The 24,532-nt window shown below is 35.6% G+C and overlaps 1 protein-coding gene across 2 annotated transcripts in view; it reads right to left on the bottom strand.

Annotated features, from left to right (window-relative positions):
- Nucleotides 1-738: 738 nt before the first annotated feature.
- The window catches only part of TM9SF3 (transmembrane 9 superfamily member 3), a 181,206-nt gene continuing 157,412 nt past the window's right edge, over nucleotides 739-24,532 (bottom strand). For both annotated transcript variants that reach the window (XM_084903516.1, XM_084903517.1), the window contains 11 exons: nucleotides 23,808-23,885; nucleotides 19,328-19,459; nucleotides 17,840-18,006; nucleotides 15,189-15,283; nucleotides 13,738-13,868; nucleotides 12,773-12,912; nucleotides 9,584-9,652; nucleotides 7,486-7,632; nucleotides 6,999-7,082; nucleotides 6,797-6,873; nucleotides 739-4,799 (listed from right to left, as the gene is read on the bottom strand). In XM_084903516.1, the coding sequence (XP_084759642.1) occupies nucleotides 4,732-4,799; nucleotides 6,797-6,873; nucleotides 6,999-7,082; nucleotides 7,486-7,632; nucleotides 9,584-9,652; nucleotides 12,773-12,912; nucleotides 13,738-13,868; nucleotides 15,189-15,283; nucleotides 17,840-18,006; nucleotides 19,328-19,459; nucleotides 23,808-23,885 (1,188 nt within the window). In that variant the 3' untranslated portion in view covers nucleotides 739-4,731. The remainder of the gene's footprint in view (nucleotides 4,800-6,796; nucleotides 6,874-6,998; nucleotides 7,083-7,485; nucleotides 7,633-9,583; nucleotides 9,653-12,772; nucleotides 12,913-13,737; nucleotides 13,869-15,188; nucleotides 15,284-17,839; nucleotides 18,007-19,327; nucleotides 19,460-23,807; nucleotides 23,886-24,532) is intronic.

A 24,532-nucleotide genomic window follows, 5' to 3' on the forward strand; every position in this document is an offset into this window, starting at 1 on the left:
ACTCTACACATGTCACCTGTTCCACAAGCTGGGGAGGTGACATCCATTCTATGGTTACTCAATAGGACCCTCATCCTGACAACTTCTGGGCTAATAATAATACTTCCATAAAACGTAGGTGTCTACCCTATCAGCTCCACAGGACAGTCATAAGGAAACATATCTGAAACTCCTTTGTAAAAATAAGTACTAGACAAATGCAATGTATTATCAAACAGGAGAATGACAGGCATGGGGGAGTGTAGAGTTTCTGTGTAGGAGTCGGAGCTTGTATGGAAAAGATGTCAAAAAATGATAAAAGAAAAATCATTTTAAAAAAAAGACAACCCTAATTCATTGTAACTTTCTTTTCACTTTCTGTACATTGTTTTTTTCCAAAATACAAAGTTGGGCGAAATAAAATCTTAAATCCTTCATGTCAGGTGTCAGCAAATGATGCCCCCCCCCCCCCCCCCCCGTCTGTTTCTGTCGTTATATTGGAACACATGCATCCTCACCAGTTTATGTGCTGTCACCACATGCTACAATAGGCAGTCGCAGCAGACACAGTATGGTGGTCCTCAAAGCCTCAAATAGTTCCTATTTGGCCCTTTACAGAAAAGGTTTGCTGAGCCCTACTTTATGTAATTGCAGGAAGCTATCAGCCATCTCTTCATATGTGTGCCATTAATAACGGGTTATCCCTTATTCTTGGTTCACCTGTTTCAAAAAGGAAAGAAATAAAGGCTCCAAGGGAAGTACATTTAACTTTTTATTACTTTTAAAAATCCAACTTCAATTAAACAGACTAGATTAGAACCTCAAATGTATTTGATACATTATATAGTGGATTTCTATTACTAAAAAAGCCAGCTGGAATATGGCCTACATAAACCAAGGATGTGCACAAAATAAAAGTAATCACCAAGCAATAACTGTTTCTTCCAACTCTGTCACCGATCACCTGTGCTTTGTGGGAATTTATAGATTCGAGCTGGGAAGAGCTGAAAGCCTGAGTGGGACTGCTTTCCCAAGGACGCTCTGGCAGCTTTTAAATAGGATTCCATGTCATTGCTTCCTTGCCTTAAGCTCTTACTTATAATGTTTAAAACCTTCAAATGATCTAAACTGATGAACTGGGCTAAACACACCGAATGCTGCTTTATCAGTCAAGTATTAGCAATCTTATTTCAGCAATACTTCAATATAAGTGGCTTTCATAACAGTTCATTTCCATTTCCCAGCACAGTGAAATAACTTAATTTTTTACTATTGTCTTTGTACTCTTCTGCCTACAGCTCCGATAAGAATGTCAAATCAGATAGCTTTTAAGAAATACTCACAAGAGGAACTAATCATTCCTCATACTGAATTTAAATCATACAAAATTTCTGCAGCTGTATGCTAACTTTCTGATCTACCATACCTCTAAATCTAGTCTTTCTGCATACACTTCCAATCTTTTAAAAATGTCACTTATCTATTTAACATCTTTGATTGCTAAAATAGCTTCATAATTAAAATTTTTATGAAGATATAAAACATTAATAAATACCTGTTTTCATACATAACTACTCCTATTTATTAAGTGTTCCAATAACTCAAGAGAATAAAGCACGAAGACACTCTAAAATCTAAACTTAAAACCCAGGTGGAACTACAGTGTATAGATTACAAACAGGCTTTTCTTTCCTAGACTTCATAAACAGAAGCCCTTCGGTATGTAGCTTTTCCTGAACAAATTACATTAATACATTTTTTCTTTTTTACATTTGTAAAAATTCAGGAAAATTTAAAATAACATTTATTTGCAAGACATTTGGCATAATATGGATAGTACATATTTAAGAATCAAAAGCTTTATCAAAATGAATACAATTTGTGAATAAACCCTAAATAAAGTGGCTTTTGGAAGAACTGGGATTTGCAGCAACCTTATAGAGGTCCATCCACTCTCCATGGAAAATACCCAAGCATACCATTCACTAGGTAAATACACCATTCCCATTCAGCTATCACCACATAATAATGAATTGTAAGAGTATGGGGTTTGATTTATGGGCAAACCCAATACAATCTCGGAGCCCAAACATGACCTAGTAAAGAATGCTTCACCATCCCTCCAGCCTTTTCATTTCCACCTTATCCTACTCTTGCACAATTTATACATATATAAATTTTAGGAGAAATATGCTTACGATACAAGGGGAAAGTAAATCTTTAGTTTTTGGTCGTGTTCAAAGCATCAGTTGCGAAGTTGAGCAAATAATATTAATAAATGAGACAGATATGCAGCATCAATAAAGTGGGAAAGCCCCATCCTTTAATTACTTAAATATTTTATTTTACTAGTCTACAACTGAGATCTAGGGAGCTAAGCCATTTGTGAATTACATCTTCTTCAAGACATACCACAGCCAGCCCTTCTATGAAGACATAAATCAATACACATTTTCTAAAGGACTTTTCAAGGTGATTTATATTCATTTTAAGGGACCTCTTAATATACATGGAAATTAGAAAACTATTTTCCACGGAAGATCCAAAAGATTTCAAACAGAGCTCAATTTAATAGAAAGAACTGGTGTACCTAAAGGCAGCTAACCCACTCATTCTTTAAAAACCCTAATCTTACCTGCAAAACTCATGAAAAAACAAATTTCATTTTATTATAACAAAAGCTTGCTGTCCAATTTGCAATCCATCAGACTATATGCTGTTAGTTAGAAATATAAACCATTATATACTGACTTTTCATTTTTCTTATAAGATCCTAAGGTAAGGTAAGTAAAAAGGAAGAGAAAATGGAATCACCAGTGTATTACAATTAATATAACATCTTGGTGTGAAGAGGATTTACCTATAACTTCTGATCAAATTTCTGTCAGCCACACTTGAGTGGTAAGATTTTTTCACTTTATAGTCGTTACATACCACATGTAGGATGCAGAGTTTACTAACTGATAAACATTTTGTGATGAAAACATCTTACGTAACTATGAATGGCATGAGTTTCACAATAAGGTTTAAATATAGCTGTTCTGACTCTTCTAAAAATACCAATATACAGAATTATTTTAGGTGGTCATTTGCATAGCAAACTATTAAACTAGAAACTCAATGGTTCTAGGAAAACTTCACATTATGGATAGTTCCAGAAAGATGTATTCAAAATGAAAATCTCTTCTTTTAGAAAATTTTAATCTTTATTTGCTCATCCAATAGTAACCTAACCACTTTTACCCCCCACCCATTTCACAGGGTACACCAACCTGAACAGACTTTGTGCCACAATTTCATTCAAAGGGCTTATCATTCACTTCTGACTGTATCGGATAATCTAGATGTAAGCAAGTTTGGGGATTTTAAAGTGTGAGTTCCCTGTATTAAAAAAAGCATCATTTACAGTTTATTTAAAAACTGCATTCAATAATGTTGTCTTTTAAAAAGATAGCTTCAAATTGCAAACACATCTAATTTCACAAAACAATTTGATCAGGAAATTTTATTTTAACATTCTAAAGCAGTATGCTTTAGATGTTACTGAAGTGCCCCAGACAAGATTAACAAAATTAAAGGTTTCTAAATTACAAATTTAGTTCCTGTAGGAGTCTCAGAAAAGAAACAGAAAACAATCCCCCCTTCCCAAAAGAAGACACACACACATTTTGAAGAAACCCCAATGTTTCATGCAGTGGTAGGCAAGATGTAAAAAGCTACCCAAATTCACACATTTCTACACCAATCATCATCAGAAAAAAGTACTCCGTAATCAATCTGTACAACCAAATGCATTTGGGAATCTACACCTACATTACATTATTTAATGTTATATACATTTATTACCCACCCCCCTTGTTTTTAATAATTTCTTATGCAAAACCTTCATTCAAACCCAAAAAAGATGTAAGACTAACTTGGGGAGTGAGAGGGGGGAGAAAAGATAATCACTTAGGACATTTAGTTAAAATGTACTTTATCTAAATCTCAAAATGTTTAATAAAACAAATATGTTCTCCATTTAACACTTTGCTTTCTAACTGTACAGTAAATTGCATTGTAGAGAGTACACCTCTATCTTCAGACTGTATCTTCTTTGGATGGAATTAAGATGTAAATACATAGGAAGCTGGTCCAACTAAGATGACAGCAGATATATTACATGCAGAATTTAATGTTTTTAATTCTCTCTTTTAGAAAAAAGATGCAGTTGAATGGGGGGGGGGGGGTGGGATGCTCAAAAAAGAACCCAGGTTCAATATATAAAAATGTCCCACAATAGGTTGATGATAGCAGTAAAAATAAGAGAAAAAATAATATTTCTGGAACATCATTTTTCAATAACATGGAGACACTAAGTGCTAGGAAGATTTCTATTCATGTAATTTTAGCATCCAAGTTTCCCTCTAGTCATTTTATTGGAACAAATGCTTTAAAGAAACTATTTGTCCTCTTCACTGAAGAGAGCTGGTCTATTTCATCTTTAATGATCTAGTTTTTGGGAAGATTAGCCATGTACTGTAGTAATGCCTACTGCATAAAATCCAAGCATTTGCTGTGAACAGTTGGAGAAAGCAGTCAGTAAGAACCTAGGATCAATGGAAATAGATGTTACTTTACGCCATCCATGAGAGACAGACCCACAAAGTACCCAGTGTTAACGCCCAAATCTCCTCTTGCGCTTTTTTTGCTGTGCAAGTTCCACACTTATGAAAGAGAAATTGATCCAAAGTTCCAGGTTTTCTTGGGTCTCTAGTCAATTTTCACATTAGTATAGATTTTTCGGACAAAGGCACTTGTTCCCATGTAACCAATCGCTCCTGTAAAGATAAAATAAGGTTTTGAAACGAATACATACAGAACAATATCCATCATTTACAAACACTAAATGCCCTCTGCTCTGGAGAGTTCTTTTTTATCAAGATAATGTCTTTATATTAGTATTCTCTTTGAACTTATTAAAATTGTATCATTTGTTTTGCAAATTACCTGTTATTTCCATACACCAAGTTTGGCCTGATATATTTTTAGAATTAAGTAATAATTATTATATATGTAATCAATAAATATATTAAAATACATCTCTTATAAAGCAAGAATAATTTGTTAGTAACAAAAATATGTTAAATGAAAAGACAAAATGGGCCATCCTATATAATAAAAAGCTAATATGCAAATCGCCCGAACTGCAGAACCACTGATCACTATGATGCGTACTGACCACCAGGGGGCAGATGCCCAATGCAGGAGCTGCCCCCCTTGGTCAGTGCGCTCCCACAGGGGGAACACCACTCAGCCAGAAGCTGGGCTCATGGCTGGCAAGTGCAGTAGCAGTGGTGGGAGCCTCTCCCACCTCCATGTGAGTCGGACTTCCCCCGAGGGCTCCCAGAGTGCAAGAAGGCACAGGCCAGGCTGAGGAATCCCCCTTCCCTCCTCATTGCACAAATTTCGTACACCAGGCCTCTAGTGAGATAATAATTATTGATGGTAAGTATATTATGTATACAAGGACTAATCAATAATATTTTTCTTTCAGTTGCTGATACATAATCTGATGAATATAATTCTGTATCATTATGACATCTGAGTAAGTTTCAGCCTGACCTGTTTCCCCTCTGCCCCTCAAAATGAAAGCATATACACCTACCGAAGAACAAATATTGGGACACTGCCAGCACAACAGGCAACTGTAAATGTGCCAAGATTTTCAAGTAGCAAAATGAAATTTCAACAGGAAAAGTACTAAAAATTTTACTTAAATTCATTCCATTTTATTTGTAAATGTCAAGATATTATCTCTCTAGGTCAAAGATCATACATCAAGTCAAGAAAAAAAAAACACAAAAAATATTTCTGCACAATCCCATTATTCTATATCTTACCGAATAGTGGTGGTAATCAAGAAAGACCTCAGATGAAATAAAGAGGAACTCTATGAGCAATATTCTGATGAAAGGATGGCCAACAGTACTAAAGGAACCTTCTGATTGCCTAAAAAATACATCAGGATGTTCCCAAATCCAGTTTTAACCTTCGGTTCCTATTCATCTTCCCCCCAAAGTTGGTTAACTAATTAATTATCACAAAGAAAGGCTATCTCAACAGCTAAATAAACATGTGATGATAATATAGAGAAATGTCTTCCCTTATTGTCTGTGGAATGAGTTTTACTACTTGACAACAGATGTCAATCATAGTGTGTGTGCACACAAGATCATATACATCGTATATATGAATGAACATATTCTTTTTTTAATTGATACAAAACATTTTATTAGTTTTAATTGTGCAACAGTGATTTGTTATTTGTATATACTGTGAAATAATTATTACAATAATTTTATTTAATAACATCCACCACCATACAGTTACAAATTATTTTTCTGAGATCTATTTTAGGATCTAATGTCTTAGCAACTTTCAAATATACAATACAGTATTATTAATCATAGTCACCACGCTGTACATTACATCCCCAGAACTCTGGAAGTTTGTACCTCCAACATCCACCTCTAACTCCCATCAATATGGAGAAAAGATTCTTCTGGTAACGAAAAAAAGCAATCCTGCTACCCAAAGGGGTCCACAAATGTCATACTACAACCTAGTTTTTAACAAGATGATTGCATCTGCCTCATTCTATTACCCACCCTATAACTATAGGTGGGACTAAAAAAAAAAAAAAAAAGTGAACCAGAATCTTATTTTGATGTTGCTGATCAAATAAAATATAATTTCTTAATTTCCCATTACTGTATTTTTCTGATTTTGAAACACTCAAATATTTTCTCATGATATTCCAAGATTTTTAACTTACCACACATTATCCCCAAGGCTGTGCTAAATACCGCCATATATCCAAAGTAAAATGATGTTTGAAATAAGCCATACATCCTGAAATAAGACAAAATAAATATATATAGTATATCCATTTTCATTCTCAACGTAAGGCCTTAAATGATAATATTTAAATGACTAGTTCTGTTCCTAAACACAAATGAGAAAATGTCTCAACTTACTTTGTTTTGAAAAAATAGTAGTAAAAGGAATACATGTAAACATAGATTGCAGTTGATGCAGCAGAGAGAAAACTTGTCCATTGCCTAGGAGGGAAAACATAGCTTTTTAGAATGAATGGCACTGAAATGAGGATTTTAAAAAGCAAATCATTTCATTTTTTAAATCCTTTGAAATTTTGTATATTTAAAAACAAATTATGTACTTCACATTTAAATATGTGAAGCTTCTCATAAAGCTTCTTCCACATCTAGCATTCTGTAAAAATATTTCTAACACATGACCCTCATTAATACAAAAAGACTGACACTATAACAGAAAATCTTCACCATCTTTATCTATATCATTTTTATAACTGAAAAATTCCCTATACTATTTTAAGTAGCACATTTTTTATTCAGATCTTTTACTTCACTCAACATACTTCAAATGAAATCTTATTTTAGAACATTATGGACCCCAAAGGTTCTTCCCAAAGTAAGTACTCACCACCTATAGTCCTCCGCGTTCAGCAGGAAGTACGTGCACACAATGGTCACACAGACAGTCACAATGCACAGGATGACCAGCACCAGCATCATGAAGCCATAGACATAGTAGATCTTGTATGCCCAGAAAGAGGTGAAGATGAAATACCTGAGTAAAAGGCAGAGAGACAGCTTTCTAGTTTTTATCTTAATACTTACCCTGCTCTTGGTCAGTCTCTCATCTTAGTTCCCACTTTAATGTCAATATTTTTCTCTCAAAAAAAAACAGCAAAGGCAAAGGTTCACAAATGAGAAAATGCACTGTATTTTGAAAAACTCAAAAGATCAGTGAGGAACTTCAACTGAAGGGGTGAAAGCTGAGATGAACGTGAACAGGGCCAGATCCTGTATCATGAAGATCCTTATTGGCCTTGTTATGGAATTTGGAGTTACCTCAATGAAAACAAGAGTCTGTAGCAAAGTAGTGACATGATCAGACTGATACCTTTAAAAGATCACTTTGATCACCAAGGGCAGAATGGCACGGTGTGCAGGAGGTCAAAACAGAGGTTAAATATACAGCAGAAAGGCTAGCTAATGGAACAAAATGCCTGAGAAAGCAAACAGAGATGTGAGCCAGAAGGAACTGAGGATGGGGACAGGAGGGGAAAAGAATCGGTGGTTAAGTCAAGTTAAAGCAGTATCAGATGTAAAGCTCCCGAACCGGCTGTATTAAACCATGAGCTAAAGTGACACAAACACCAATCCAATCCCTCTCAAGGTATTGACTAAAAGCCACAGCTGGTACGTGAGCACCAGGAGTTTGCTCAAATCTATACAGTTGTACTTGTTAGTGTAACTAGACAATTTAGTTAATGTCACATAAGCCAATAAACAAGAGCACAAAGGATGTGGGATTTCTAATTATTTTAAATGCTTTAGGAAAATTCAATATGGTGAGTTGCTAAAAGAAGTTATAAAACTAAGTGTGGGTGAGATGACTATAAAAGATTGGGGGATGAATGTTCAAATCTAGAAGGATTCTGCACTTAGAATGCTTCAGACAGGTCTTATGTTGTTCTTCCTCCACTTCATAAAGGCGGGAGAGCACAGAGGATGTATTATGAAGGTCAAAGGAAAAATGACGGAAACACCAACTAGATACAAATCAAAGAAAAAACTTTGGATTAAAAAAATTTTTTTTAAACTCAGTGAAGAATGTACCTTTTGTTGTTTTAAGTTAAAATTAAATATTATGTATAGATCTCTATTTATAATTCCCTTACATGAGGCAACTCTATCAATTAATCAACTATCGGGTCCAATCATGTTTGTTAAGGAGGCATCCACTCTGCAGGAGAGAATCAGCAGTGGGGCAGTTAACAGGAAATGTGTAGAGGAATTTTGAGCAGTTACAATGACTGGCATTTCATGGGCAGGGGCTGTAGGACTGCAGTTCTGGAGAGAGAATCATACACAGAACTGCCTTGCCTAAAATGCCAGCACATTCGCATCAAGAAACACTGGCACCCAGGCAGAGAAAAGGAAGGCTGACATTTTGCAATGGTAACCAAGAATGTAGTTGTGAAGCATGGTAACTGGGCATAAGGTGGCATACTTCTCTCCTGCCCACCCCCACCTCTCCAAAAAAAACACCCCCAAAAAAACAAAAACAACCACACATTTCCTAGCACTCCTGCAGGTCTCTATGGAAGAAAACTAGGAATGACTATGCCTCCAAAGAAGTCAGGATAGTCTGACTGGTAGTTAATAGTCTACCTAGTTCCCTGGACACTCAAATATTTACAATAAACTCCAGTAATTCCTTCCATTGTGCTTGTGACCAAAAGCTGGTCTAGCATTCTCTAGCATGCATGGTTTGCTTTCTAAGATTTCTTGTAGAATGAGAGAGGTCTAGAATATAATGTAAAACAAGTATAAACTTCATCTGAATATTTCAGAACAGAGCAGAACACTACTTTTAAATAGATTTATAGACCCCTTTCTGGAAGCCATGGAATTAACAGACTAACTCTGATGCTTTCCCATCCTACCCTAACTCCTAAATTCTCTAATTACAATTAAATCCCTCAATGCATAAATACATTGCCAAAACTTACATTTCAATGAAGATTGAGCCAAAAGGTAAAATTCCTCCCAAGCAAACAATAACTGCAGGCTCCATAAACCTGGAAAATATTAAAATTAACATTAAAGTTCTAGTATGCTTTTATGTTATATAAATCCTAATAACAGAAAGATGCTTCTAAATGATAGAAACAAATCAGTAAAAAATAAAATAAAATTAAAATACAAAGAGGTATAACACCGAATTGGGACTTCAAATTAGTTCTAGAACAGAGTCAAAATTCTTTCCGGCACTAAAGGCTGAGATAGGAATTTAGGAAACACAACTTCTTGCCAATGAAACAACTCTAAGTCTTAAGACCCCATCTCAGTAATGTTTCCCAAAGTGTGGCCTTGCCATTTCTTTGCTCAGTCTTTCATTGGTATAGTAATTCCTTTTGCTATGAGTTATACAATGAAGATATTAATGGAGCCAAAGAATGAAAAATTAAATCTCAAACCTCATCCATTCACTCAATAAACATTTTACTATTTGCAACTGGAAATTCTCTACCTGGAATGCCTTATCTGGTCTCATACCTCCCTGCAAGTATTAGCTCAAGTGTCGTCGTAACACCTTTTCTAAGTCTCCCAGAAAGAGGAGGGTCCTTCCACTGTCCTTTGAATATAACTCCCCCACAACAGTTAACACACTGTCTAATTACATACATAACTCACTCGACCATAAACTCTGGCAGGCAGAAGCTATTCAGCTATGTATTCCCAGTGCCCAGCAGTGCCTGGCACATAAATGGTACTAAATTAAAACTCTGGAATGAACAAACTAAAAAACTGAGAGGAAAATAAAAGAATCTGAAAGCTGGAAAAACTTAAAAATCATTCAATTTAGTCTTCTTTCCTCATTTTATAGAAAGTCAAGACCTATATAGGTTAAAAATAATTTGTCCAAGAGCGTTGGCCCTCGGGCTGAAAGGTCCCGGGTTCGATTCCGGTCAAGGGCATGTACCTTGGTTGCGGGCACATCCTCAGTAGGGGGTGTGCAAGAGGCAGCTGATTGATGTTTCTCTCTCATCAATGTTTCTAACTCTCTATCCCTCTCTCTTCCTCTGTAAAAAAATCAATAAAATATATATTTTTTTAAAAATGATTTGTCCACCCCTGGCCAGTGTAGCTCGGCGGTAGATCATCGGCCTTTGGACCAAAGGGTATTGGGTTCAATCCCTGGTCAAGGTCATGTATCTGGGTTGCAGGTTTGTTCCCCAGAGGGGCACGTGCAGGAGGCAACCAATGGATGTGTCTCTCTCACATTGATGTTTCTCTCTCTCTCTTTTCTCCCCCTCCCTCCCTTCCACTCTCTCTAAAAATCAATGGAAAAAAATATCCTAGGGTGAGGATTAACAAAAAAAAAAAAACAAAAAACAAATCTGCCCCCAACATGATACAGTGAGAACCAGATCTAGTCTTCAGATTTTGGTTCCCATGTGTCTATATAAAGCAAAAGAAAATACACACTCATCTTCCTATACCTAAATTTAATCCATGGTTGGCAAGGTCATGTGTTGGTTCTTTCTCTCCTCCATTAGCCCTAGTGACCTAGAGAACCATTTTGATTTCTGACTATGCTTTCCCTTTAAACTTATCCTCCCCAGTAAGAGGTGAACATCAGGATATCAATGGGCCTCAATAATCAAGTTTGAAAAATATAGTTGAGTTATAAAACAGACTAGAAAATTCTCTTAAGACCAATCTTAGAAAAACTTTCCCAGTAATAGGTGAACATCAAGATATCAATGAGCCTTAACAATAAATCTTTAAAATATAGCTGAGTTAAAAAAACAGACTAAAAAATTCTCATAAGCCCAATCTAAGACAAAAAGAACAAGGATAATTAGACTAGAACAGATGACTCTCCTTTAAACTATAGGAGCTATTTTATTCAGCCTTTCCTTCTATAAATGTCTACATTCCTCCAAGTCTACAAAACATTGTATAAGTACCTGAATATGATACATTTAAATGTGGGAAATAGGAACAGAGGGTTTAATATATAACCCTTATTATGAATATATAGTCTTCTGTACAGCAAATCTTATGAAATGGGGAATGTAATAAATGTACAGTTAACACTATTTTTATATGCAACTAAGAATTAGGGAAAAAAGAATGCTGAATAGAATAAATCAATATAATATTAAATTTAATATATTAATTATATATAATATTCAGTTTACTAATTTTAAGAGGAAAAATACATAAGTGTTGAGTTCACATTTTGTTCAGATATTAATTATAAGAGTTAGAAATATAAAGATAAAAGCTGGTCATAAATCATCTCAAATTAATTACAATACAAATCATCTCAAATTAAAAATCATCAAGAATCATATTTTGAAGGCTGATTGGTCTATTAAACTGAAAACTCTGTTGCAATTGAAGAGTCTCTCTCTTCTTCTGTTAAACAAAAATACTTGTCATCTTTTGTCAGGATTAATCTTAAATTATAGGAAGGCCTCAAGAACACAGTCTGTGCATACAATGTGACAGAATGTATTTGAGAGATTCTATGTATCCCAGAAATGAAGATAAAGACCACAAGTCAGTAAACTACATTCGGTCTCAACCCTAATTCATCTCTCAATTTGTGGAATATATCTGGCTATAAGTGTATGCCAGTATTGTTTAGAATAATAAATATCTGGAAAGGAAAATCAAATGGTAAATGAGGCATTGGCAAACTTTTTCTGTAAAGATTTAGATAGTAAATACTTCAGGTTTTGCAGGTGATATGGTCTCTGATATAACTTTCTCAACTCTAATACTGAATTGTAAAAGCAATCAGGAATAATATGTGAACGAACAGGCATGTTCCAACAAGACTTATTGTAATAAAAACAGCAGAAAATAAAATTTGGCCTGTAGACTGCAGTTAAACAACTGTTGCAGCTTTAGTTCTCACACACCCTTACACATAGTATACTTATCAAAGCATTTGACTTATCTGTAAATGCACCAATATTCAAAAACTGAAATAAGGATAAAATTTATTACTATTTCTATCTAACAAATAGGTTGAAGGAAAATGTAAAAAGACAAATTAAGTCAAAACTTATGATAGTCATTCTTGTAAATACAATCCAATTCTAAAAGGTGCATCCATATAACAGCCTTAACAACTTCTATATTGTGAGAAACAGTCACTTAAGATTTAGCATTCTCTTTACCATTTTTTCTCCGGTATGGGACGAGGCACAGCATTGACACGACAAGGAAAGTTGGGCTGACCTGACAGATTTCGGCCAAGTATTGTACCAACAAGATTTAGAGGAAGAATAACGAAAAAACAGATGCAACAAACAGCCACCTGTAAATTAAATTAAAATGTATATGATTACTCAAAACGGTAACAATAATAAAAATAAATAAAGGGATATAAAAATTTAAACACAATTTAAATCACAAAAGAAAACACCTAGGCTCAATCTAGTTTAAAATTGTGCAGGATATACACAGATGAAAATAGGAAAAGAATGTGCATTATATTAGAATTGAACTAAATATAAGTTGAAGTATTTCCTATCTACTTCCCTTCCCTATTTTTCTTATTCCATACTGTTTCTGCTGGAGTTCTTTTTTCTCTTCTTTCACTTTCTAAAGTTTTAACAGGTCATGCTTTCAACTGCCATGCTTGCAACATAGCCTTTATTTTTCCTCACCATAACCAACTTATTTAGTACTTGGTTACACTTTATTGAGCTCCTAATATGCACAAAGAGCTTTACATATGTTATTTCACTATTTTATGAATGAAATAAAAGACTTAAAAGAAACTTAGTAACTACTATGATCACACAGCAAGACAAACTAAAATTTCAATTCAGATCTGCCTGTCTAAAAGTCCATGCTCAGCCCTAGCTGGTTTGGCTCAGTAGAGTATGGGCCTGTGGACTTAAGGGTCTGGGGTTCGATTCCAGTGAAGGGCACATGCCTCAGTTGTGAGCTCGATCCCCAGTAGGGGGCATGCAGGAGATAGCCAATCAATGATTCTCATCATTGATGTTTCTATTTCTCCCTTCCTCTCTGAAATATATATATATATATTTTAAAGAAGTACTTGGGAGAGATTGCAGGTTTCATATTAAAAAATTCATATTTTTTCCAGTTTAAAAGTATGATTCAAGCAGCTTACCATTGTTCCAAAAGGAATGGCTCTTGAAGCATGGTAATAAATGGCTATAAAATTGATGAAGAAGGCAGTACCACACACCATAGCTGGGATAAGGAATGCCCCAATAAACATCTGCTTTATCCATCTCCTTCCTGGAAGAGAAGGGAAACTATGAAAATCAGAGAGGTAGACAGACAGGCATATATTAATGGTTAAGAGCTGATTATTTAGTTCCTAATTTGACTTCCTAATAACTATTTCAAAACATTAGCTAGTAAAGACTAGTCTGGCTATTCAAGTGCATCTAATGGAAATGCAGTTTTTGAAGAGGGATGAACTGGAAAAGAGCAATGAAGGGTGTTTTGAAACTGTTGCTTGGAGTTCTGGAGCTTCTGGTCACTGGTGAAAAAAGAGCCCAGGTCACCAAGCCCTGCTTCAACCAGAATAAGTTCAATTTTACTGTTTTACACATTGGGGTTTCAGGGAAGCTTCACTGGGGGCTGCACTGCTTTAAAAAAAACAAAAACAAAAAAACAACTAGGTTACCGTATTTTCCGGCGTATAAGACGATTTTTGAAACAAAAAAAAGTCAACCGAAAATCGGGGGTCGTCTTATACGCCGAGTATATCCCGAAAATAGGCGAATATAGGCCTAAACCTATGCTTTAATTGTAAAATGAGGGGGTCGTCTTATACGCCGGAAAATACGGTAAACAGTCCATAAATTTACTCTTAGCTCTCGCATTATATCAATAGTTATAAATACATATTTAAATGTATCTCCATTTTAAAAGGAAAAAACAATGGAATGTGTTTCATGAGCTCTCTCAGCCATTAGAACTATCAATGCATAAGCTTTATTATTTCTTTGCACCTCTTTGTATTGCCAAAATTCTATGCGGTGAGCACCTATTATTTAAACAACAAAGGGAAGTCATTTTTAAGCTAAGCAATAAAATATGTTAAAACCCGTTCAGTGACCAGGAAAGCCCCCAGTGCACTGCTGTGGAGGCCTCTTCATACTGCTCAGGGACAAACTGGAGAGATTTAACACTGGCTCACTATTCTCATTCAGCTCCACAATCATAAGCAATAGTGACCCAAACAGGAAACTCTTTATGGACACTTTATCCATAAGCCATAAAACATGCCTTCATAGTCAACTATAAAGCTATAAACTCTATTTGGAGGCCTCCCATGGAGCACATGTAGGGAGCTAGGCACCTCAAAGTAAAATAATATCAATAACTTATATATACTTTCTAATACATGTTCCTCAGGCCTAACTGCTGAGTAAGCAATGGAAAGAATCTACGCAAGATAGAACACATAACAGGTTTGATGGAGATTATGTGAAATGTGATAGCAAAGAACTTTACAATGCCTGTATTGTCCATTTTAAATTCTAAATACCTCACCATAAAATATTAGCATCTATAATTAAAAATACAAAGTGATAAATCATAAGTTACCTCCTTGTCTAGCATATAAGCTTCCTCCAAAATAACCATTCACTGGAGACGTAGCAGCATAGACAAATATGGCTGTACTGAGCATGGATCCCCTCCTAAGAAGGTGAAAAGATGTATAAGATAAATTAAAACCAACAACTTGAAGAACATATCATATAACCTATCACATTAACATTAGTTTAATTTCAAAGATAAATTTAACAGGAACACAAAAATATCATCCTGAGCCCTGGCTGGGTAGCTGAGTTGGTTAGAGCATTGTTCTGATATGCCAAAGTTGTGGGGGTTCGATCCCAGGCCAGGATACACACAAGGATCAACCAATGAATGCACAAATGGGTGGAGAAACAAATCGATGTCTGTCTGTCTGTCTGTCTCTGTCTCCACCACTTCCACCCCTCCTCTCTAAAAATCAATCAATAAAAATGTATATATACCATCCTGGATTGCAAAAGGTTGCCTAGTAAATGAATTTCCAGTTAAAATTACACTTAAATGGTACAGGCTGATGATCCTCATTTTTTTAAGTCTGCATAAATTTCATAATATATTCTGAAGAAATACAGGGAGGGGAAAAAACAGGTTTATAGTTGTTTGTATGGAAAATAATACAATGAATACATGAAAAAAAAATGGTTTTCCATGTACTCAACTGTAAACCTACATTTGCCCACCCTGTATATTATAATTCTTTGGCAAAAATATTAGAAGCTGGCACTAAAACTGTTTTTGTAACCCTGTGAGCCAATCACATCATATGGAAAAGGATATTCATCTGTTAAGAAAAATAATTAGAATATTCCTCTTTATAATTTAACTGCTTAAGTTTCTTGCCTGCTGACAGAAATATAACATAAGTAGTAAAATCTATTATATTATTGTTATTACTTTAAATGGTATAACACTGAGACATTTTTTTATTTAGTTTTCCTTTTTCAGTTAAAAGTTGTTTTTTTAAAAAATCCATTGGTCCACAAATCAACTTCATTCATTTCAACAATTTCTAACCTCCTCTTACATTAATGATATCTAGGATATTCAGACCAACCCTCTTTAGTAAAACTAGACAAAAATTTTAAAACGCCAAATTGCAAAGAGAAAAATTAAAAGTGACAGTATCACTTGCCATAATACAGAAATGTACTTAAGCCACTAACAATAAAGACCATTTCTGAAACTCACTATAACTAGGAAGGCAAAATATGTTCCACATATAGAAAATATTAGAAGCTCTAGTCATAGAACATATATTCTTGTCAGTTTGAGCTAAAGAATACTCTTTTTGAAGAGAATTTATAAGAACTAATGTGTGCACTGGGAGGATATACAATTTTTATAAATTAACCACTTTATGGATAATAATTATTATTATATTCCACTTAAAATACATAGACTTAAAATATGTAACACTCCTCTGCCCAAACACCTATGCTCAATTTCTAAAAGTGGATATGTAATAGTTAAAAGCATTTCAATGTTCAATTTCCATCAATATATAGCTAAATATAAATGTGGTAATAAATAAGAATGTGTCATTCCTGCGTTTAAAAGATCACACGTCCCAAAAAGTCAGTTTTAAAAAACAAAATCCTTTTTTCAAGAACCCAATTAAACAATGCAAGTATTCACTTAATCCTTCCAGACTATCAACAACTCCAACCCACTTTCTGTTTATAACTTGGTGTATGAGGCTCATATAGGACTAACAATGCTGAAAGGCTGTTTTAATCTAAGACCAATCTACTTCAGCCAGCATCCTATATTATAAAAGGCTAATATGCAAACTGTCTCCTTGGAAGTTCAACCGGGAGACCGGGAGTTCGATCCCTCGTTGACCACCAGAGGGCAGCGCAGAACATGGTGGGCAACCAGCAGCAGTGGCAGGGCACTGAAGGAGTGTGGGAAGGAGGAGGTAGGGAGGCCAGGAGGTGGAGAACCTGATCGCCCGCCAGGACTAAGGGCCCTACCCATGCTTAAATTTCATGCACTGGGCCTCTAGTTCTTAGCAATAACAGGTAGCAGTGAGGGATCAAAAAGGCTGCCTATGTGACAGAGAGTCCAAAATGACTACCAGGAATTAAAGCTTGCAGTCAGTCCCCAGAGACATTTCCACTAAATGGAAAAATGTACCAGGAACCATGGGAAGATTGGATAAGAAATTACCCAATTATTTTTCTAACCTCATGTGCCTTTTCCAACACTCTTTTTTACTATATTTACAATGCTTTCTTCTGGTCTATAGAGTCTCTCAGTTTTGAAGTATATGTGAAGAACTCATTCAGTACTGTGAAAGCCTGTGCTTCTTATGAAGATCTAATTGGATCTTCAGCTTTCGGCTTTCAAAAAAAATGCCTTATACACTTTGTCAAATAGTTCTGGACTACAAGTAACTCTCTCATACCTCTAATGGGACATAACCTTTATAACCAACCAGAATGCTCAATAATAAGGCTAGTAAGTTTTAGCATTTAACAGAAAAATATACTTATACCTAAAGATAACTGTTCATTATTTGTCTTAATGACATTTACACTATTTAAATTCTAAGAATTGTAATATACAAATATTTAATTATGATTGACTTTTTAAAAGGCTCCAATTATTACAATGATTCAAGAGCAACAAAAAAGTAATAAAGAATAAGCACTTACTCTGTATATAAATCTTCTATCATTGCAACAATAATAACAATGAAAGACACAGCAAATATCTGACATCCAGAACCAATGAGAGAGGAAAATATCAGTGGGTGACTTGATGGTCTAAATACATCACCATGCACCTGCTTCCATCCATATTCATCTCCTAGGTCTCTATCCTAAATACATCAACATGGAGACAGAAGAGAAAAATCATTCAGAATGAAAATAAAATACAGAAAATAGGTGAAAATTATCATTAGAGTTGTAAGTATCCTCTCTCCAAACTTACAGCTATTTAAAGGGGTTCAAAATATCAAGAAAAGAAATGTCAAATTTAAAATGATCACTGTCTTAATAACTTTACTGAGGCTTAAGAAGGTGCTTTTCAGTTCTGCTCTGAGAAATATCCAAGAGTGAAAAAAGAAAACAGTTTACACCAAAAAGAAATGGTGAAATTGGTAAAATAGCTCACTGCCTCTTAACATCACTTTCAGACACTACTCTTGCCATTTACATCATGACTGTGGCTCATCTGTGACCAGGGGCCAGGTAGAAAAGAAGAGTATCAAAACCAGTATTAATGCCCTAACAGTACAGAAATGTCCTTATAGCCTGGAATTTAAGAAAACATATGGGGAAATATTGTACAGTTGAATAATAATATTTTTAAATAAATGGTATTTTTAAGATATTTGGTTTTTCCTTTTATTTTTGACAATATTACAGATGTCTCCCATTTTTTCTCTTTTTGCCCACCTCTACCCAACCCACCCCACCTCAGACCTTTCCCATGCTTCTGTATCTATGAATTATGCATATATGTTCTTTGGTTAATCTCCTTTCCAACCTGAGTAAACAAGGATCTAAAGCAATGTCTTTAAAGAAATATCAGCCCCTAAGGATAACCTGACTTTGTGGGGGGAAGATCCTGGTCAGATATGTTTGAGAAGCACCAAATAGTTTATCTACCCTCTGATACTTCACAACGCACGTTAGCATATTAAAATGTAAATGTTTAACTGTTTCCCAACTTATTGATGATGGAGCCTGCAAGCATGGGCCTTCCTTCCCTGGCTGCCGGAACTGCCTTCACTGGGGCCAGAGCCGCCTTTTCACCTTCCCACACTGCCCAGCATGTGGCTGACCAGCCTGGGAGGGCCAGGAGAGCTGGCAGCGAAGGGCACATTAGAAAAGCTCTGAAAACTGAAAGTTTGTTCCATAAATTTGGCATATACTTATTTTAAGGCAAAACTTGGACTGAACTAACAACAGGTTATTTATGTTTATCCCACTTGGGGTGAGAATTCATGTTTTGCTGAAAAAAATTAAGATTTGATTAGAGATCCCCACTAAGAGTTTACACCTTTCTTAAACCTGAAAATTCTGAATTCTGAAACTTACCTGACCTCAAGATTGTGGACCTATGATACAATATTCAAAACACCGTAATATTGAGTTAATTTGTTTTTATAAGTACAATATAACATGTTTGCTCACCATATCATCCATTTCTTCTTCTTTACTGTACCGAGCATAATCTTTTCTTAAAGTTCTCATTAAAATCATTGAAACTAAGCCCACCAAGAAGATAACCATCATGAAGGAGTTGAAAATTGAAAACCAATGAATCTAAAAAGAACAGAAAACATTACTCACATAAAAATAGCAGTCACAAAATTCACCGGTCCCATGAAGACCATGGGATGCTAATGCAAAAAAAAAATATTTTAAAACTTTTACATAGAAATTTAAACTTCAGACATACTGGGGATGAGTATTCACTATACAATGTAATTTATTTTTTTTTCAGTAAGTTTCAGATACACTGAGAACATGATATTGTTTATAGAGATTTTCACAATCAAATTTTAGAAATAAACTATAATTTGGCTATAAAAATAGACCAGTCAGCATTACAGAGAAAGAACCTGGAGCTTTAAAGTCAAACAGGCCTGGGTAGTCCAGGCTCTGCCAATTTCTAGCTATGTGACCCCAATATCCCTATAAGTGAAGAAAATAATACTGTCTCAGCATTTGTATGGTTTAATAACGTAAAAAGTATGGCACCATGTCTGGTACATAGCAGTGAATGATATATGTTATAGTTTTCTTCCCTCTAACTGAGCAACAATCTGAAAATCTTCTTAGAACAGCAAGATTAAACCATCATAGTTGGCAGGCATGGATGTAGGCCACCTTCCTGAATCATCTGCTTCACTTTCAGTTTGTCCTCTCACTCTGCTGCCATCATTATTCACTCCTTTCCAAATTAGCTCTCCATAGTGCAGAGAACACTAAGGTACCCCATAGTTTCATAATGTTCCCGAGGCTCTTGACTTTGATTTCACCCACACATTTGTCACAAAATTTTGTCCACATCCTGACTCATATAATCTCAAGGTACCACTATCTCTGAGTGCCTCTCGGAACTGAGTGCATCTGGCTTCCACTAGGTCTGGAGCACTGTCCAGTAATTCCTTTACATTTCAATTCCCAAAACAGAAACAGATTCAAAACTGCCTTCTCTCTTCAAGGCCCCACTTTCATTTTTTTTTCTTCTTTTTTTTTTTTTGTCTTTATGCTCCTAGCCTTTTATTCCTCCTGTCAATCTCCTAGAAATTGTTTCTCCTCTTACACCACTCCTTGAGGTGTTCTCCCCCCACTCTCATTTTGAACCCCAAAACTTATACCTTTCTTCCCACCATCAGTAATCTCCAAAGGTCCCTATCTATAATAGTACCTACTACCTGGGATTGTTGTATGTTTTAAGCAAGATAATGAATGTAAAGCATATAGCATAGTGCCTGACATATAATAAAACAGTAAAAAAAAAAATTATTATTATTATTTTTTCAAGTGTTTGTTGATCTTTTGTCTACTTACTATTTCAATCTTTTTTTTACCTCCCCCCTTTCAATGCCAACACTTTTCAAATGAGGAGACTACAGGTTCTACTTCCCTCCCTTACTCCTAAACACAATGCCATCTCACTTAGTCCCACAAAATTTCTCTCAAAGATCTGCAATGAACGTCTAAGTCAATCCAGTGATTCAGCGGTCAATTAGGTGCCCCCCTCTCCTTGCTCCCCTGCCATGTTAGATCTTTGCTAACACTAGGCCATCCTGCTTCGCTGGCTGCTGCTTCTCTTTCATCTCGATGCCGGCTCCTCCCACCTTTGTGAACTTTTCCAAAAGCTTCTGTCTTGGTACTCAGCAGAGATTTCCTGGGGCTCTCAGAACTTTTAACTAGAATTCCAATGATGATGGTAACACCCTCTGCCACCTACCCCACCACGCCCCAAATCTCTAGCTCTCTTTCTCCCATTCATGTTTCAGACTTTAGCTAATTCTGATCATTTCCACTTGAATGTCTTTGTGGAATTTCAGACTGCCCTAAAATAAACTATTAATCTTCTATCTCACACATAACTCTCTTCTGACTTCTAACTTCTACTAATGGTACTAACATTTGGCTTTGAGAATCTGAAATTATCTCTGGTTCTTACTTTTCCTTAATCTTTCCCTGGTAATAATTACTAACCTCCCCCCCGCCACACACACACAGACACATACCTTTGAATGTCTCTTATATCTAACCCTTCCTGTCCTTTCCCATGCCATCCCCTCACGCCCAAATAATTCTAATGGCCCCCTACTTGGTCTTCTTTATTTTTGGTCTCTCCCCTTCCTTTCAAACTGTTCTATATAAAGTTACCCAGTGGAACTTTCTGAAACATCATGTTCATATATTACTGCTCTAAAACTTATAGTGACTCCGTATTTTCTCACATATCAAATCTAATATTTCCCTAATATTCTGTACCCTTTGTAATATGGCCACCTCACTTTATTTAGCCAACCTGTCTTTCCATTGTATCCTATATTCCAATCAGGCCTATTCTTCCTCAGTGTCCCAAAAGTATAACATACTCATTTCCACCTACGTAGCCTTCTCATAATTCCTCTCACATGGGATCTACTTCTGTCCACATCTGAAAATTTTACTACTGTTTAAAGCCCAACCAAATTGTTTCTTCCACACAATCTTTCATTGGCATAGTCTAGTTATTCATAGACATACTCCTGCTCTAAACTTCTACAAGTATACACATAGAATTTTTAACATGAAGAATGCACTGTCTTATATAATTAGGATAGATTTTAATTTGGGGCAATAAACTCTGTATTTTCTAATTAAATATTTAACTTCAAACCAATATCTATTATAATGTACCACTAATAACCTGACACTATATAATTCCCAGTAATTCAAAAAACGATAACGTACTGTGATTTTTAAATTATTATAAGGAACATATTTCTTAAAATAATAAAGAAATCAGGTGTCACAAAGGAGTGATTAACCCCACAAACTGTTGACTCCAGCACCCTCTAGTGTTGCTAATCTTAAAGGTTATGAATTTTTAGGTCAGGTTGGTCATGAATTCAGGTTGGTCATGAATTCTTGAACATTGGAGAAGAATAGCTAACACAGCACCAGTGCTGCCTTACTGAGCTCCTGCCATGTGTCAAACATTGAACGAGGTGCTTTATAACACACTATCAAATGGAATTTCACAGCAATTATGCAAGGTATTATAATCCTAATCCTGGCTTCACTACTAAGGAGATAGTAGCTCAAGAACTGAGTACTCTGACCAAGGTTATGGTTGGTGGCAGACAGACTGTATCAGCTCTAGCACCTAAGCCTACACTTGTAGTCACTGTCTTAGAAACAATCCTTGCACTTATGTGATAGATCCCATCCTGCCAACTTCAGGAAAATCTGTAGTTAATGCTCCCGTTCTCCTGCACTATCCATTTTCCACACTCTACTGAACCCTATTCAACATATAAACACGTTTTTCTACATCTCAGAAAAAGAAAATCTCCTGACTCCATCTTTTCTACCAGTTATTGTACCGTTTCTTTGCTCCTTTACCAGTCTAAACTGTACTCTGATTTTCCCTCCAAACTTGCTGTCTTCAAATCTGCTCCTCTCATTCTCTTACAATGGCTCTGTTCTGATTCTGCCCCACCACCACACCAAAATCACTTTGTCAAGCTCACCAGTGACTCTGGGTAAATCCCATAGTCATTTTCAGAACCCTTCTCACTTGACCCATCAGCAACAATTCAAAACTAATCTCTCTATCCTTCATTATACACTTTCTTCTCTTGATTTCCAGGAATACCATACAATCTTATCCCCTCTACTTTACTGGTATCTCTCTTTCCCCTATTCTCCCCCAACTTTTATTACAGTCCTTAGTCCTCTTCTATTTCCACATACTCTTCCCTGGTAATTGCATCCAGTCTCATAGCTTTATATACAACTAGAGGCCTGTTACACAATATTCGTGCAATAGGCCTTCTTTCCCCTGGCTTCACTCCCAGCTGCCCAGGAGCCAGCAAGTCCGTCGCAAGTCCATCCCCGACGGCCAGGGAGCTGGCAAGTCCTCACTTCTGTCCAAAGCACCACTCTTGTAGCTCCCTCCGCCGCCCCACTTCCCCTGATAGCAGGTGTCCCACCCCTCTAGGCCATTCCCCACCTGCATATGCAAATTAATCTCCATCTTTGTTGGGATAATTTGCATACTCACTATAACTGGCTGTGGACATAGTGGAGTGATGGTTAATTTGCATGTTTCTCTTTCATTAGGTAAGATGTGCATGCCAATGGCTACAAAATTTGTATCTCTATCCAGACCTCTCTCCTGATTGAACTCCAGATTGATATATCCAACTGGCTAGTCGGTATCTCTATTTGGATGTCTTACAGGCTCTGCAAAATAAGCATGTCCTAAACTTATACTCTGATTTTCCCCTCCAAACCTCCTCCTATCATCCTTTCCACACTAAGCTTGTTAGTTATTATCTTTGAAATCCACAGCCCTAGCACAGTGCCCTACATATTGCAAATGCTCATTAATGTTTGTTAAACTGATTGGATATATTAAAATACACAATTTACCTACCCTGTGTTGAAAAAAAGATGGATCAAGATATTTGTCAAATCTATCTTCAAATTTTACTTCTGACTTTTTCCATTTTACCTGAAAAAAAGTTTTCATTTGAAAATCAAGGCCATTAGACAAATTAATAATCTGATAACAAACTATAAGCAAAATTTGAAAAGATTTACACACTTAGAATAAGAAATTACAGAAATGGTAGAAAATTACTACCAATTTCAGAAGTTGAAAGATATATGATAAACTAACCAACTTTCCTCTGTAATAATAAAACTTAAAACTTTACTTAGAAGAATCATTTCAGTTTTCAAGAATTATTAATTATTGCTGACATATATTCTGACTCAATATATGTGATAAGAACTCAATTAGACCAATTAAAATAAGAATCTGTATTGTCTTTATCTTTATATTGCAATAGTTATTATAATTATCATGTTTTTTCTTTACTTCAGTTGTGCAAATATGATTTGCACTAGGTACATACATACAAAACTTGAAAAACTTTCAAAATTGGCTACTATCAATTGACTCATTCCAGTTACCAGAAAAAAAAAAAGAAAAAAAAAAAAAAAAAAACAGGCAAAGAGAGAAGCTACCTACATCAGATTTCTCTTCTTCCCACTATTTTTAATTGTAATGGAAGAGAATAAACTTGACAGACACAAAGGACTCTGACAAGCTCTTACTCTGCAGGAACATTTTATTCCAATTGATAGAGCAAAAAA

The sequence above is a fragment of the Pipistrellus hanaki genome (assembly GCF_964339955.1).
Source record: "Pipistrellus hanaki genome assembly, chromosome: 14".
In the NCBI taxonomy this organism is placed as follows: domain Eukaryota; kingdom Metazoa; phylum Chordata; class Mammalia; order Chiroptera; family Vespertilionidae; genus Pipistrellus; species Pipistrellus hanaki.